The sequence below is a fragment of the Ursus arctos genome, unplaced genomic scaffold (genome assembly GCF_023065955.2).
Source record: "Ursus arctos isolate Adak ecotype North America unplaced genomic scaffold, UrsArc2.0 scaffold_9, whole genome shotgun sequence".
NCBI classification, from domain to species: domain Eukaryota; kingdom Metazoa; phylum Chordata; class Mammalia; order Carnivora; family Ursidae; genus Ursus; species Ursus arctos.
The window spans coordinates 37910835-37926958 of record NW_026623111.1 but is presented as its reverse complement, the minus strand read 5'-3'; the positions used below and the strand labels follow the sequence as shown (position 1 = coordinate 37926958).

The 16124-nt window shown below is 39.5% G+C and overlaps 1 protein-coding gene across 5 annotated transcripts in view; it reads left to right on the top strand.

Moving 5' to 3' along the window:
- CORIN (corin, serine peptidase) overlaps nucleotides 1-16124 on the top strand; it is a 228265-nt gene that overhangs the window by 200391 nt on the left and 11750 nt on the right. For all 5 annotated transcript variants that reach the window (XM_057309874.1, XM_057309875.1, XM_057309873.1 and 2 more), the window contains 3 exons: nucleotides 6699-6815; nucleotides 10054-10103; nucleotides 10257-10431. In XM_057309874.1, the coding sequence (XP_057165857.1) occupies nucleotides 6699-6815; nucleotides 10054-10103; nucleotides 10257-10431 (342 nt within the window). The remainder of the gene's footprint in view (nucleotides 1-6698; nucleotides 6816-10053; nucleotides 10104-10256; nucleotides 10432-16124) is intronic.

The window sequence follows — 16124 nt, the reverse complement described above, 5'->3', positions numbered from 1 at the left end:
CAAAGGAAATAGTTGAGCTGGTATAGATTCTGAAAGAAGTAGACATTTTTGCTTAAAAGTATACTTTCAACTTGATACCATTTACTCAGTTTGCTTTATGAGGTTGAATTTTAAAAATGATCAAATGACATTTTAATTTAAAATTTTTATGATTGGCTAATTTTTTTCACTTTTAATGAAATGTTTATTTTAAATACTACTTTATTTTTATTAATTTTATTTTCTAATTTATACTAGAATGATAATGTGTATTTAATAGTTTTATTTTATAAATTTATATTTTAATTCATGTTATAATTTTATTATTTTAGATCAATATAGAACACCTAGTGTCATTGATTTTTTAATTTTATGAAATATCAATACTGTGATTTCATTTAATTTCATAACTTTTCCCTCTTTGCTTTGAGATAGTTTTTGTCACTTATACCTATACGTAATTGCCTAATACAGTTCTTATACTCTACCTCTGAGACAGACAAATGAATAAAATCATATGTTCTCAGTTAGGATTTCAGTAAAAATATTTTTAAAAACACTAGGCTTACTGGACGCCTGGGTGGCTCAATTGGTTAAGCGTCTGCCTTCGACAGGTCATAATCCCAGGGTCCTTGGATTGAGGCTCGCATCGCATCGAGCTCCTTGCTCAGCAGGGAGCCTGCTTCTCCCTCTGCCTGCAGCTCCCCCTGCTTGTGCTCTCTCCCTCTGACAATAAACAAATACAATCTTTAAAAAAATACTAGGTTTACTGGAAAAATTAACGCAGACTTTATGCTCTGCTTTAAACATCTCTATTGGTGAGAGTTTTTCTCTATCAAACGTAAGCTGAGCTATCAAACCAGGCAAATGGTTCTATAGTAGTTTCATTCATGTTTTGTTTGAAACCTCTTGTGCCTTTTTGTCAAAATTTCCAGGTCACCCTTCTACTTGACAAAATAATTTAGCTTTTAATATTAACATGTCTATAGGAACCAAACAGATAATAATATGACAGGATTCAAGAAAATATTTCTGAATTCAGATAGCTAAATGTTTAGTGGAAATGTTCCAAATTCTGAACGAGGTGTTTAGAATAGCGAATAGTGTATCTTGGCATTTATACTAGGCATTTATATTTCAAGACTAACTGCTAATACTGCGGTTGAAAACTCAGATTATTTTCCCCCAGCAATAACCATGATAGGACAAACTTTGTCCTTCCCCTGAAATGGGTAACATTTCTAGGTAATTCCTGCCCTGTTCTCTTGCTGCCAGAAGGAAAGAAGCCCTTGGTTTCTGGGCATTTGTGCTGACCTTCATTTATAAGTCAGCAACCCCAACATGATGATAACACAAGTGTTAAGTGTCCTATTACTAAATACTGAGTGTCCTGAGAGTAGAACAAGGATAGGTCAAACTGTCTAGAGACCTGGTTGCTCACCTAAGCCTTGATATATATATATATATATATATATATATATATATATATATATATATATATATATATCTCCTTCCTTTCAGAATATCAGGATGTTTAGAATTCTGGATAAGTTCTCATTTCCGGGACAGAGGAAGAATTAAACATTTTTTTATATGTGTCTTATGGCCACACAATTCAGGAAGCAAATCTGGAAACCCTTTTGCTTTTCTGTGTAGTATAGCCTATCGACCCAGCTCAGAGGGGCCTTGCCTTGGGTTTCATGAGTTAGAGCAGTGGTTCTCCCCCAGGCTTAACTTTGCCCAGTAGGGGGCATTTGGAAATGTCCACAAGGCCTTTTTAATTATCAGCGCAGGAGGGGTGGGGTGGCTACTAGCATCTAGTGGGTAGAAGTCGGGGTGACGCTGATTGTCCTACGGAGCACACGACAGCCCCACCCAGGAAATAATTACCTGGTGTAAAATGTCAGTAGTGCCAAGGATGAGAAACCCGGATTTAGAGGGGCCGCTCTGGCCTTCCTCCCGAGCCTTGCCTCACCCGGTGGGGCAAGGAGCCTTCCACCAAGGAGTTATGCCCACCTGGAGCCTGGTCCACGATCTAGAGCAAGGTTTTCAGAGTCTTGTCCCAGACCAGCAGCAGCACGTGGGATCTTGTGAGAAGGGTTGCTTTGGGGGCCCGATCTCAGACTTAGCGAATCAGGGAATCGGGGGATGGGGCCAACGAGCTTTGCAGTAACAGGCCCTCTGGGGGATTCTGATGAATACCAACGTTAGAAAACCACTGTTCCAAGGAATCCAAAATCCTATATTTGAACCTCAAAGGTACGTTTGTCAGGATGGGAAGATTAGAATACATTTTCTTTAACAACTTGTTAACTCGGTTTATAACATCTAACATATGTAGACATAGGGTATGTGGGCCTCCCTTTGTACCCTTACTCACAAATGCTTGCCCCACAATGTTTGGGATGGGTCTGTGCCTGTGTCTCGGTTTTCTCAGGCTGTCAGATGAGGGGCTGGAGTAGACTGTTCTTCATGTCCTTCTCTGTAGATGATTTCGCTGTGGCTGTAGAAGCACTTAGGTCCGATTATATTCCCTGCACACACTTTTTTTTCCTTCCCAGTTGGACTTGTCTATTTATTTATTTACCTGTTTATTTATTTATTTAAATTCAACTAGCCAACATATAGTACACCGTCAGTTTCAGAAGTAGAGGTCAAGTGTGTGACACCCGGCGCTCCTCACATCACGCCTGCACACACGTTTTCAGGATACAGTGACTTTGATGCCTAATCACTGCTAAACTGTTTTTTTTTTTTTTTGCTCCTTTGCTCTCTACCCAACAGGATTTCTTGAATTTGATAAAATATGGAAAAAGATACGTCAAATGCATTACCAGTTGTCAAACAAAATTTGAGCAGCTAAGTTCCAGATACATTTTCATAGCACTATTTACATTATCCACATAGTTATAAAAATTAAAAAGCACATACACACGTATCTTCTTGATGATGTGTAAATTGGCATTACTCTTTCAAGGGAAAATTCAAACAATCAAAAATTTAAATTTTGATTTGACGCTTTTATTTCTAGGAAATTATTTTTGTTTCTAGGAAATTGTGCATGTAGGGAAAAGGTGAACAGTTAAGAGTGTTAACTGCTGCTTTTTTGTTATAACAAAAATTGGAAGCAACCTACGTGTACATCAGTAGTGGGTTGGCTAAGTAAGTACACGCACGGCCACGTAATAGTAACAGCCGGCAGCTGTCGAAGGAACAGGACTTGTGCTGCTAATGAAGGGGGACCATGTGGTGTTCAAAGTGGTAGGAGTGGTACTCTGGCCTCAGACCACAGACCGTCTACTCACTGTGTGACCTTGGGAAAGTTACTTATTCTCTTTTTGCCTCAATGTTTTCATCTTCAAAATAGGAACTAATAATGCCTACTTTCCAACATTGTTGAGAAGATTAAATATGAGGAAATGAGTTTGTCTTTCAGTGCAGTTCACAAGTGTCCACTATTATTATGGAAAGACTTCCAAGATAAATCACTAAGTAAAAATATATCAATACAACACAGAACAATGTGTATAGACTAAAAAAAAAAAAGAGTATGTATACACGAATTACAGCTAGAGCTTGGCAAAGATCCTCTCAAATGCTATTTACAGTGGCCGTTTCTACACATTTGAGATGTGAAGAATATTTTTTCATTGTATAATTTTAGTTATTTTTTCCACATATAAGTATTACTTTTCTAACCTTAAAAATTATTTAAGGAAAAAATAAGAAAAAATGAAATCACACAGACGCTCTGATTCTGTATGATGGCAGAAATAGAACCATATGGAATCACTGATATTTTTTTAATAAGCCATAGGATGGCATTTCTGGTGCTGAAAAGATTTATTTTTGTGCATGAGAAGCATTCTAGTGCTTAAGAATTTCATGGAAAACTAATTTTTCTAATGACATTCCTCTCTTCTTGATGATGAATTTCTTGTATTTTCCACTTGATATAACTGAGAGATTCAGACTAAATTGCCTTTCTTGTTGGAGGTTAATGAATGAAATGCAGAAACATCCCAGGTGCAGTGCTCTGTGGAGACCTTTCCCAGGGCAACTGAAGGTGCCTTGTGGGTTGAAAGACTGAAGTGTCCTTTGCCATGATTTTTCTATCCACCATCGTGCAAATCCTATGCTGAAAGAGACCTCCTTGTGCGTGTCCCTTTTGCCCGATAAACACCCCCCTAAAGAATGACTTAATTAACAAATCTGAAGTTTCTCTTCCTTTGGCTTTTGGCCATAAATGCCTGGATTTAGGAGGCCCTCAAGTTGTTCGACTGCAGAAAGGAATTCTTAGGATGCAGGTATCAGGAGAAACACCGTCAGTGGCGTTTGTGACTCTGTCTGACTTCCAACAGCTTTCCTCTCGCCTGTGCCTCCACATCCAGAACTTCTGAGATGGGTGGAAAGCCAGACTCTCACTTTGGTCAAGGAAAACAAAACTCATTTTGCAGTAGGTTTTGCGAAGTCTTCAGTCATCCCACAGTTCATTCAAGTTCCTAAATAAATTTCGGTTTTGTGGAATTCTTCTTAAAGTGTGGTCAGGGTTCATGCTCTCTGTTGGAAAATCAAATGATTAGAATCCATTCATTATTAAGAGCTTTGCTTTGTTTTTTTCTTTGGCTCTTTGTCATCAAGTGTTCTCTTTAGAGGGCTTTCCTCTTTTTAAAAGTAACAGGATTTGGGGAACGTTTGGTTCCTTTTGTTTTTATTATGAGATTACAATAGTTTTTAAATAATAATCAGCTGTAATGTTTATTTTTCCTTCAGTGCCACTGCGTCTAACTTCGCTTCCCTTCCTGTGCCCTCCACCTCCTCCCCCCCCTTTTTTTGGGAAAAATGGCATCCCGTTATTGGAAAAGAAAGTCACTAAGCCTGCAAATTTGATGCTACTACAAGTTCAGGATTTCCACGTTCATTTGAACCCTAAGTGCCATTCTTCTCACTTATCTTTTTTTGGGTTTTTTGGGAGTGTGTTTGTCATAAACAGGTATTTGCTCTCATTGACAAGATAGCAAAATCTAGATTATAAGCATATAGTTGAATACATGAATAACGTGTTTTTCTCTTAGGTAATTCTATGTGATGCCTTTTTATTTTTTATTTATTTATTTTTTTAAAAGATTTTATTTATTTATTTGAGAGAGAGACAGCCAGCAAGAGAGAGAACACAGGCAGGGGGAGTGGGAGAGGAAGAAGCAGGCTCCCAGTGGAGGAGCCTGATGTGGGGCTCGATCCCAGGGATCCAGGATCACGCCCTGAGCCAAAGGCAGACGCTTGACGACTGAGCCACCCAGGTGCCCCAGTGTGATGCCTTTTTAAAGATTTTTTTATTTAAATTCAATTTAGTTAACTTATAGTGTATTATTAGTTGCAGGGGTAGAATTTAGTGATTCATCAGTGCGTATAACACCCAGTGCTCATTGCCTCAAGTGCCCTCCTTAATGTCCCTCACCCAGTTACCCATCCCCCCACACTCCTCCCCTCCAGCAACCCTCAGATTGTTCCCTATAGTTAAGAGTCTCTTATGGTTTGCCTCCCTCTCTGTTTTGATTTTATTTTATTTTATTTTATTTTATTTTATTTTATTTTATTTTATTTTATTTTTCCTTCCCTTCCTCTACGTTCATCTCACTTATCTTTGATGTGTTTCTGCAAACAATTCCACCAGGGAACAAGTCCATATACATGTCACTTTTCTCGTCATCATGCACCCCTCTCACCCCCAACTTTCATCGAAAGAGCTCACCTTTTATTTGAAAAGAAAGATAGAGCCTATCTGATTTTAATTCTCTACCCCCCTCCAACTTCAGCAAAGTACCGGTTTCCTTTCAGGTTCGGAGGGAGCCCTCTTCCTTCCTATCTAAATTAATTCCTCCACCTCTTCTACCCTTGGGCATTAGGTGATGAAAGTCCAAACAGTTTTCTGCAGATATGGATTGCGTAAAAGAACCAATTATTTCGTTTAGAATAGAATATTTTACACAAAACCTGAATACTTTTGAAACCTAAGGCTTTAAATCTTGGATACAGTGTAACCGTATTTATTTGAATGATTGAATGAGACATTCACAGGAAAGTATAGGTACAAATTGAGTAAGAATATGGGTAAAGAGCAAAAAAATGTTAACTCCTATCTCTATCTTCCAGAGTTTTCCCTAATTTTTAGTGCATGAAGATTTTGCATATGTTGAAAAACGTCATTATAATTTTATACTGTCCAAATCAAAGACACTCAGTGACCATCCATTTACTTTACTTACTTCTATATTTTTTAATTTTATTTACTTTAAGGTATTGCTGCAATGCAGGATTACATGGGGCAAGAAAAGAGGAGGAAAAAAATCCCGGGCAGATAAATTCTATTTTACTTTTTGTGATCCCCGCCCAAAGTTGCTCTTGTTTTTAGGTATTGGAACTTTTACGTCATATACATTAGAATTCTAACACCTCACAACATTCAGATACATGTCAGTAGAGAGAATGATTAAAATAGCTGTAACCATTTGGATCTTTATTGCTTTCATATACTTCTAGTAGCTTCCTCTCTTGCTGATCACATTCCATGCCAAATTTCTAATACAAATCCCGCTCTTGAAATACTGGCTTATAATGTAATGCTTCTTTTTGAAAGACAATGAGTGCTAAGGAATGATATTGCCTGGTCAAAGATCATTGTGCTTTGAATATGTCGTTGTTATTTGTCTTTATATTAGAGAACCATCTGTGACCGAATTGGTACAGGAACAGGAGCAAGACCAGCTGTGGCTGACATTACACTCCAGCTGGGAGAGCCTCAATGGGACCACTTTGCATGAGCTGCTGGTAAAAGGGTAAGACCCCTTGCACAGGGGCTGTGTAGAGTGGATTAGGGAGCAAGAGTCTATTGTCAGGGATCTCCCACTGTTTCTAACTTAAAATCATCCAAATTTATCACGTCAATAAAGAACTTCCATAGAATGGTGATAGCCTTTATATTTCAACATTGTTTGGCTTTATCTCCTTTTTTCTCCTATTATTCTTCTCTTATTATCTTCTTTTTCTCTTATTATTTTTTCTTTTGCTATTTACATGTTTCTTTAATGATGATTACAGAAACTCTCATGGGGAAGGAAGAGGAACTTAGGTTCTAATTTTGGAGTTTTTTTCACATCCTATTCAAAGCAGATTCTCATATCTGCAGCTCCTACAGATGCTACCTGGAACTAGTTAAACAGGGAATTGAAGTAATGAGAACTGGTCAAACTTGGGCAGTCTGAGAAGAAAAAATTGACACAAAATGAAACTATAATCAGGTAGCCTTGAAAGTATACTTCTGGAAATTTTCCCTAAAAAAATCATGGCACCTTGAACAAGGCTGCCTTCCTTGTCTATGGATGGGGATATGGGAATACGGAGGGAAATTGAAGGAATTCACACTTATTTAGTGTTTGTTACATTATAGGGTCATAGCTACAGAATATTTAAATAACTTGATCAAAACTCACAGCCCACAGTGGCCTCTCAACTCAAACCAAGTTAATCTGACTCCAAAGCTTTTAATAAGTGCTAGAGAAACCACTTAAGAATTTCAAAGAAGAAATTGAAAGGTAGACCATTTCTCTTTAGAATGTCTTGAAAATTTCCCCATAGACCAAACTCTGCAGCCAGATTTCTGAAGTACTTCCTTCAAAACAAGGACCTGAATCTTTCAGCAGCGTGATTTGTTTCCCCAAATTGCAGATGCCAGAAAAACCCTTTCAGGTTTAATACATACACACATACACATATACATACACGCATGCATACACACATACATACACAAATACACATACATACATAAATGCACACATACATACACACATACATACATATACACATACATATATACACACGTACATACACAAATACACACATGCATGCACACATACATACACAAATACACATACATACATAAATGCACACATACATACACATACACACATACACATACATATATATGCACATACATACACAAATACACACGTGCATGCACACATACATACATATACACATACATATATACACACGTACATACGCAAATACACACATGCATGCACACATACATACATATACACATACATATATACACACGTACATACGCAAATACACACATGCATGCACACATACATACACGCATACATACATACATATACACATACATATATACACGTACACACACATACACACATGCATGCACACATACATACATGCACACATACATACATATACACATACATATATACACACGTACGTACGCAAATACACACATGCATGCACACATACATACATATACACATACATATATACACGTACGTACGCAAATACACACATGCATGCACACATACATACACGCATACATACATATACACATACACATATACACGTACATACACACATACACACATGCATGCACACATACATACACGCATACATACATATACACATACATATATACACGTACGTACGCAAATACACACATGCATGCACACATACATACACGCATACATACATATACACATACATATATACACGTACATACACACATACATACACATACATGCATATACACATACATATATACGGACATACATACACAAATACACACATGCATGCACACATACATACATACACACATACACACATACATGCATTTCACTGTAAACTGGGAGCGGGCAGAACTGGTTCTCCTTCTGGCTTACTAACTAGATTTGTGATCTTATATAACCACAATTTCCTATAAAGTAAAATTGGTACAGATAGTCTTTACTGTTTTCTCACATTTATACAAGTTGTGATTTTGGAATCTAACAAATAACAACTGATTATGGAGTATCTCTTCTCTGCCAAGTTCAGTGCTAGGTTGTGAGGGGAGATAGGAATGAATGGGGGCGACAAGGGCCCTCGTCTCAAGGAACCTACACTGTATAGGTGAACAGAGAGACTATAAGCTAGTAAACAAAATGAATTTCAGATACTTGGAAATTCAGGAGAACAAGATAGTAAGGAGGAGACAAGACTTTAGGTTGTGGGAAGGCAAAAAGCTTTTTTCTGTGTTATATAATTTATTGATGCAAATAATTACACATGTCCGCATGCAGATTTAGCAAGAAATGAAAATACAATAAATTCTCAAAAAAGAATGTGGACATGACATATTTAGGGATTGGTTTTTTTTTTCCTGAGAAGTCTAGGATTCTAAGCGCAGCACAGTATTTTTGACAGTCCCAAAGTGTCTTTTGCTTTTAAAATTTATACTGTGAATAAATGCTTTGTGGTTGGAAGGGAACTTTGTGATTAAAATTTAATGCATCCTAAAATGAGTTCTCTTGTGTGCCACATTGATAGATGTTTAAAATGGCCCATGTTCTTACCTTTAGAGATTAACTATGATTTTTAGAAAGGTCTTTCTTTCCTGAACTAGCTTACTTGTTAAGTTCTACTGACCCCACCATCCAGAGTTACATGAATAAATTTAACCCTCCTTCTTCCTGTCTCGTCAAGATTCTTTTCCAGTCTAAAAATTTAGTTCCTTTATCTGTTCTCTAACTTTTCGAAGCAATGTTTTATTTCTCTCAAACTATTTGCAGCTTCTTTTGGACATCCAGCACCCTCTCTGTAAACATAAAAATCTGACATGCTCCTTTCCCACCATAGATTCTAAGAAGTAGCCCAATTCTCCCGTCTTCCTCTCCCTACTTTGAAAATCATGGTTTGAGTCAATCTTTTGGGGGAGTGCCACCAGCCACGATGATGTAGGAAACTTTGCTAACAGTAGTTTCTTTTCCCACCCATGTGAAATTATATCATGATGATATTAAATAAGCTAAAAAAAAAAAAGGTACACATCCTCCATATACCCTTGTTTCCAAGGTGATATTTGACAACAGCCCTGCCTCAAGAATTTCTGCACGAAGCATAGATAATCGTTACTCAAAGAATGTGACCTCTGGTAACGGTTGAACCTGTGTCTTGCTTTTCACTGGTAAAGTATTTGAAGTGGATGATAAATCTGTAAGTTAACATTATGCCATTTTATGTTTCCAAATCTAGGCAGGCTTGTCATAGCAGAAGTAAGATTTCTCTTCTGTGTACTAAACAAGGTGAGAGAATTAGTGGTACAGCCATGGAATATGAACTTAATGGAACTGGGTTGGCTCAGGGGAAAAACAGTACCTTGCACGTAACAGCAAAGATCCCAGGATGGCGCTGGGCTTGGCGGTGAATCACACACTGTCTTTTCTGCTCCTTGGTAGACTGTGGGCGTCGCCCTGCTGCCCGAATGAACAAGAGGATCCTTGGGGGTCGGACAAGTCGCCCTGGAAGGTGGCCATGGCAGTGTTCCCTGCAGAGTGAACCCAGTGGACACATTTGTGGCTGTGTCCTCATTGCCAAGAAGTGGGTCCTGACGGTTGCCCACTGCTTCGAGGGGTAAGCTGCACTTTGTCCTTTGGCTTTGCCTGGATTTGATCATTTCGCCCCTTAGGCATTCTTAGAGGCATAGGTCATTCTGTGAAGCCACTTCAGTGCCTAAGGGAGCACAACAATAAGATAAAGGGCAAACCTACCCTAAATTGACAACCATCACTGGAGAAGGTCCTCTCCCACTCCGACCATCTGTTGGGTACTTTAGGAACAAAAAACCCCAAACCAAACAGTAACAACAACAAACAAAAAACCCCCAAACATTTGGTATGTTCACACAAGATTCTGGGCGTAAGATATTTGGACATGACCTAGCTGGTGCAGTTTGTCTCTGATCAGCAATGCCTGGGGCCTCCGCTGGAAGATTCTAAGGCTGAGGGCTAGAACCATCGGAAGTCAGGCAGTCAGTGCTGCCTGTTGGCTGGGACCTTAGTACACCATGGTGGCTGGCGTCCCCGTGAAAAAGCTTCTCCAAAGGGGAGACCTAGCCTCCAAAGACGCATGGTGGCTCTCCTATGTGGCTGGTCAGAGCCCTCACAAGCCCCACCCAGATCCAAAGCAAAGAAACAAAAGAACTCTCCTCTCAGTAGGAGGAGGATTTGAGGACAGGTTTTAAAAACTGTCACACTGCATCAAAAACTAAGGATATACTAAATGGTGACTAACATAACATAATAAAAAATTATTATTAAAAATAAAATGTCTTCTAAAACATTTTTACATTAAAAAAATAAAAAAACTGTCATACCACCTTCCCCCCATTTTTTAAAAAATAATTTTACTTTATTTCAAAGTAAAATTAAATATTAAATAATAGCAAAAATTTAAAACAAAATAATTCATAGTTCTATCACCAAATTGTTTTCATTTGATCGGGTTAATTTCTAGAAAAAAGCGCAATTTCTTTTCTTTCTTTTTTTTTTTTGCCTTTTGTTTTATTTTTAGCTTTGCCACTTACTGTGTCACCACGGGTCAATGCATTAACTTCTCTGGGCCACAGTTTCTTCACTTGTGACATAAGGGAAGTAACAGTCCCTACCTCACAGGGCGGGTGCGGGCAGGAAGGGAAATAGTCTTAGGCAAAGCCTTGAGAACCATGCCTGACATTGATCAGTGAGCTCTCAGAAAGGTCAGCCTTTCTTTCAAAAAATTACTGCCAAAAACATGCAATCTACCTTTTCCCTCTGCCTTATGGCATGAGTATTTTTGCATTTTGCTGGCAGTATTTTTATCTTCTTCCAGACACTCTCTACTTTCTCATCATCCTCACGGTAACCCCTGTTCCAGCCTAGCCAATGTTCCTTCACAGCTATAAACACATAGATTTTTCACAGGGTGCCACTGTTTGCTTTTACAATTTGGAATCACAACCTGTGCTTTTGTTTGTTAAGTTGTTTTTCTCATACAGCAGTGTATCTCGGATCTCCCTCTCGGTCAGTGGTTGTAGTTCTAGCTCATTCTTTTTCAAAACTTAATGATATTCCCTTATCTAGATTTACCATAACTTTTTCTATTACTCCGCAGGTGATGGACATTCAGGTTAGTTCCAGCTTGCTACCATCTTAATACTGTAATACATCTTCTCGAACAAAGCTACTCTCCTACTGGGCCTCTTGTTTCTACGGTCCCAGCATGTACACTTAGCTCTACAGGGGGTTACAGAGATGAATACGTGTTTCCTTCCTTGCAGTGCTAACCTAGTAAGGAGGCGGGCATTTTAAAAAAATAGGATGTGGCGAGTGATTATAAAATGCAAATGTGTGAATCCAGTTGATTGCTCTTTTTGGGAAAATAAAATATTAAAAAATCAAACCAGAACCTCCTCTTGAGAACTTTTTTTTTTTTTAAAGATTTTATTTATTTATTTGACAGAGAGAGAGACAGCCAGCGAGAGAGGGAACACAAGCAGGGGGAGCAGAAGAGGAAGAAGCAGGCTCATAGCGGAGGAGCCCGATGTGGGGCTCGATCCCACAACACCGGGATCACGCCCTGAGCCGAAGGCAGACGCTTAACCGCTGTGCCACCCAGGCGCCCCAAAATGTTTCTTTTTCTTTTTTTTTTTTAAGATTTTATTTATTCAACAGAGAGAGAGACAGCCAGCGAGAGAGGGAACACAAGCAGGGGGAGTGGGAGAGGAAGAAGCAGGCTCCCAGCAGAGGAGCTTGATGTGGGGCTCGATCCCAGAACGCCGGGATCACGCCCTGAGCCGAAGGCAGACCCTTAACCGCTGTGCCACCCAGGCGCCTCCTCTTGAGAACTTTTAATGTGTAAGATCCAAAATGATTGGAAGAGTCTGTGTAGTATGTCGGGACATACACGACAGTGTTATTGCCTTGGAAGGGGCCAGATGTTTCCAGATGTATTTTCCAGTTCTGATTTGTAATTCTGTGATAAGCAGAGATGATACTAGCAAGAGTACATTCATCAAAACATGATTACCTAAGTAAATCCAGCAGTTCTTTAAAGGAATAATACTCTTTACGTGCTAGTTAAGCCAGGTTCGTACGCCACTTCTGTCATTTCCGTATGTGGTATCCAAGCTTCCTCTTTCACTGACAGCTCTGTAAAGTTAAGAAGAAACCTTCTAATAGAGAAGAAATATGTGTTTACAGTGAAGGAAATGGATATTATATCAAAGGTCTTGGTGAAATTTCGCAGAACACTAAACTTAACAGAAGTGTCGAGAGGGACCTGGCCTGTCCATAAAAAACTAGAAATTGCCCAACTTCAAATAAGCCTCCGCTTGAATGTGTGCTAATAACGGATTCCATTTTACAATCTCCCCAGTGGCCCGCAAGCTTTGAGAACTTCTAATTGCTGGCCTTCTTCTCTGCTGGCGCCATCAGCTGCTGCAATTAATGGGATTCGCTTTGTATTTTGATTCCACACTGTGGCAGGGCCCAGCGTGACCCATCTGTAGGTCTTCTCAAGCCTGTCTCTTTTAATTATATTGGTTAAAAAAAAAAAAAAAGGACAAGTTTGTTTTGCTCTTTCATGGAGAAGTATTTAAAAATCCCAAATGAAAATTAAAACATATGAGATACTAAGCTGACCAGATCAAGTCCCTTATGCCCTAATGACAACTCAACTTCAACACTTCTGAGGAAGAAAGACCTTGACTTTCAGGGGTAATTTAACAAGCAGTTTTCTGCCTTCTCCCACTTCTGAAAGTCTTCAGGCTGAACTTCCTAAGCTGGCCCACAAGTAATAAGTGTCAGAAGCATCTAATTCCTCTCCAGGAAACGCACATGAAAAATGATCACCTCACTCTATGACCATAACCCTTCGCCCCGCCATGTCACCCAGGCCGTGATTTCTCCCAACCAGCTCTTCTCTCCCAGCAGGACTGCAGCTGCTGGTCTGCATGTGTCCACCAGTGATTTCACTATCCCCGTCTCCTCCTCATGCCCTTTGTCTCCTCAGTTAACCTTGTGCGCCAGGCTCATCACGTCAGTCCTCTCGCTGAGAACGTCAAGGTCTTTGTCCCTGGATCTGTCTGCCATACACACCAGGCAGATCTCCAAAGAAGAGTCTGTGTGAATACCACATTTTCTGACCCTAATATTCTTGCTCTTCAGAACTGAGGGAGGACGTTACCCAAGAGTGCAAATCAGCACCATCCGTGACTTTCAACATCGGTTGGACCCTTAATATTACTCAATCATCTTTCTTCCTCTTTCTGGACAGCTCCCTCTCTCCTTCTCCACAAAACAAAATCACTGTGCTTGCCCAGCTCTCCTGGTCTAGCAGTCTGTTAGTGTACAAAGGAAGTGAGAGGCTTGGTCTGACTTTTTATTAAAAGTTAAATCACGTTGTGTCCTCATGATTCCTTCTTTATCTCTAGGTGTTTATGAAATGTGCCAGTAATTCACAATTTGCTTTTCTGTTCCATCAACCTAAGCGATTTAGTCCATTCCCATCAGTAATAGTGTCCCCTAAGGCAGAAATTCTCCATTTTGAATCCATACCTCCCCTGGGGCACTATTTTCAAGTAGCACTGGAGAGTAAGCAAGTTAGTTTTTTTTTTTTTAAAGACTTTTTTTTTTAAATTTATTTATTTGACAGAGATAGAGACAGCCAGCGAGAGAGGGAACACAAGCAGGGGAAGTGGGAGAGGAAGAAGCAGGCTCACAGCAGAGGAGCCCGATGTGGGGCTCGATCCCACAACGCTGGGATCACACCCTGAGCCGAAGGCAGACGCTTAACCGCTGTGCCACCCAGGCGCCCCAGCAAGTTGGTTTTTAAAAAGTCCTTGGTGACAATGACCTGACTCCACGCTTGCCACTGCGCTGCCTCCTGTGGAGATATTCTCTCTCATCCTCCTCTCTCCAGTGGAAAATATCTGGGTTTAGGATGTGGCCAGAAGTTGGCTTAAAATATGGGCTAAATCTCATAGTTTCTGGGACTCACAGAAACTGGAAGCTCCTCCCCTTTTAAGCTTCGTAGTTACTTACGTGTTTCTTCTAGTCGTGCAACTACCTACCATGTTCTGCATTTGCACCTGAACACCTAACCATTGCTGAAAAATACCACACAACCTGACTGCTAACTGAGCTCACATAAAATATATGATCATGAATCTCGAATACGCATCTAACAGTATGGGACACTTCCAGTATGCCTCCACAGTAAAGTCACTTTCCTATCCTCAGAGACAACTCTCTGACATCTTCTCCTCTCTCCCTGACTCCTGTCACCCTCCATTGGTTTCACCTCATACTTCATGGAGAAATCAGACACATATATTTCATCTTGTTTTACCCTTAATCCCAATACATTACCTGTAAATATGGCCACATCCCCTTCTTTCCCTTGAGTTAGGGTGGAAGATGTGTCGTTGTTTCCAAGACAATCATATCCTCCTTCATCTTTTTAAAGACTTTATTTTTAAAATCATCATTTCTATTTTGCATCATCAATTTCTCTTTTTGCTGGATCATTCTCTTCAACAAACATGCCTTGATATCACCAACGTGAGGTCCCTTCTCTTGATTTTCCATCTCTTATCAACTATTGCTCATTTTGGCTGGGAATCACAGTAAAACTCCTGACAGACTTTCCTACAGTCACCGTCCCCCCTTTTCCACTTCCCATTTTCTCCTCAACCCACTCTGGTTGAGCTCTCATCAAGGTCATCAGAGGTATGGCATAGATATGGTGAAGTCTTTGATGACTTCCATCTTGCCATATCCAATGGTGACTTTCCAGTTTCCAACTTACTGGAACCTTCCCTAGTATTTCATCACTACGTCTTTCTTGAAATATTTTCTTCACTTTTATTTTAGAATAACAAAAATATTCTTCTTTTCCTCTTACTTCACCAACCTACCCATTTCTTTCTCTTTTTCCATCTCTTCCTTTTTATAGGCCACTGAATGCTTTAATGCTCCAGAGCTATTATGGATTGCAGGCTCTGTTTCCCCTCCAAATGCACGTGTTGAAACTCTAATTAAGAATTTGGAATTAAGAGGTGAGGTCCTTGAGAGGTAATTAAAGCATGAAGGTGGAAACCCCATAATTGGAATAATGCCCATTTAGGAAGAGGAAGAGAGCTTGCTACCTTTTTCTGCCATATGAGATTACAAAAAGAAGATTGTTATCTGTAAACCAGGAAGAGTGTCTTCACCAGAACCTAACCATGCTATCACCTTGATCTTGGACTTCCAGGGCCCGCAACTATGAGAAATAAATGTATGTTA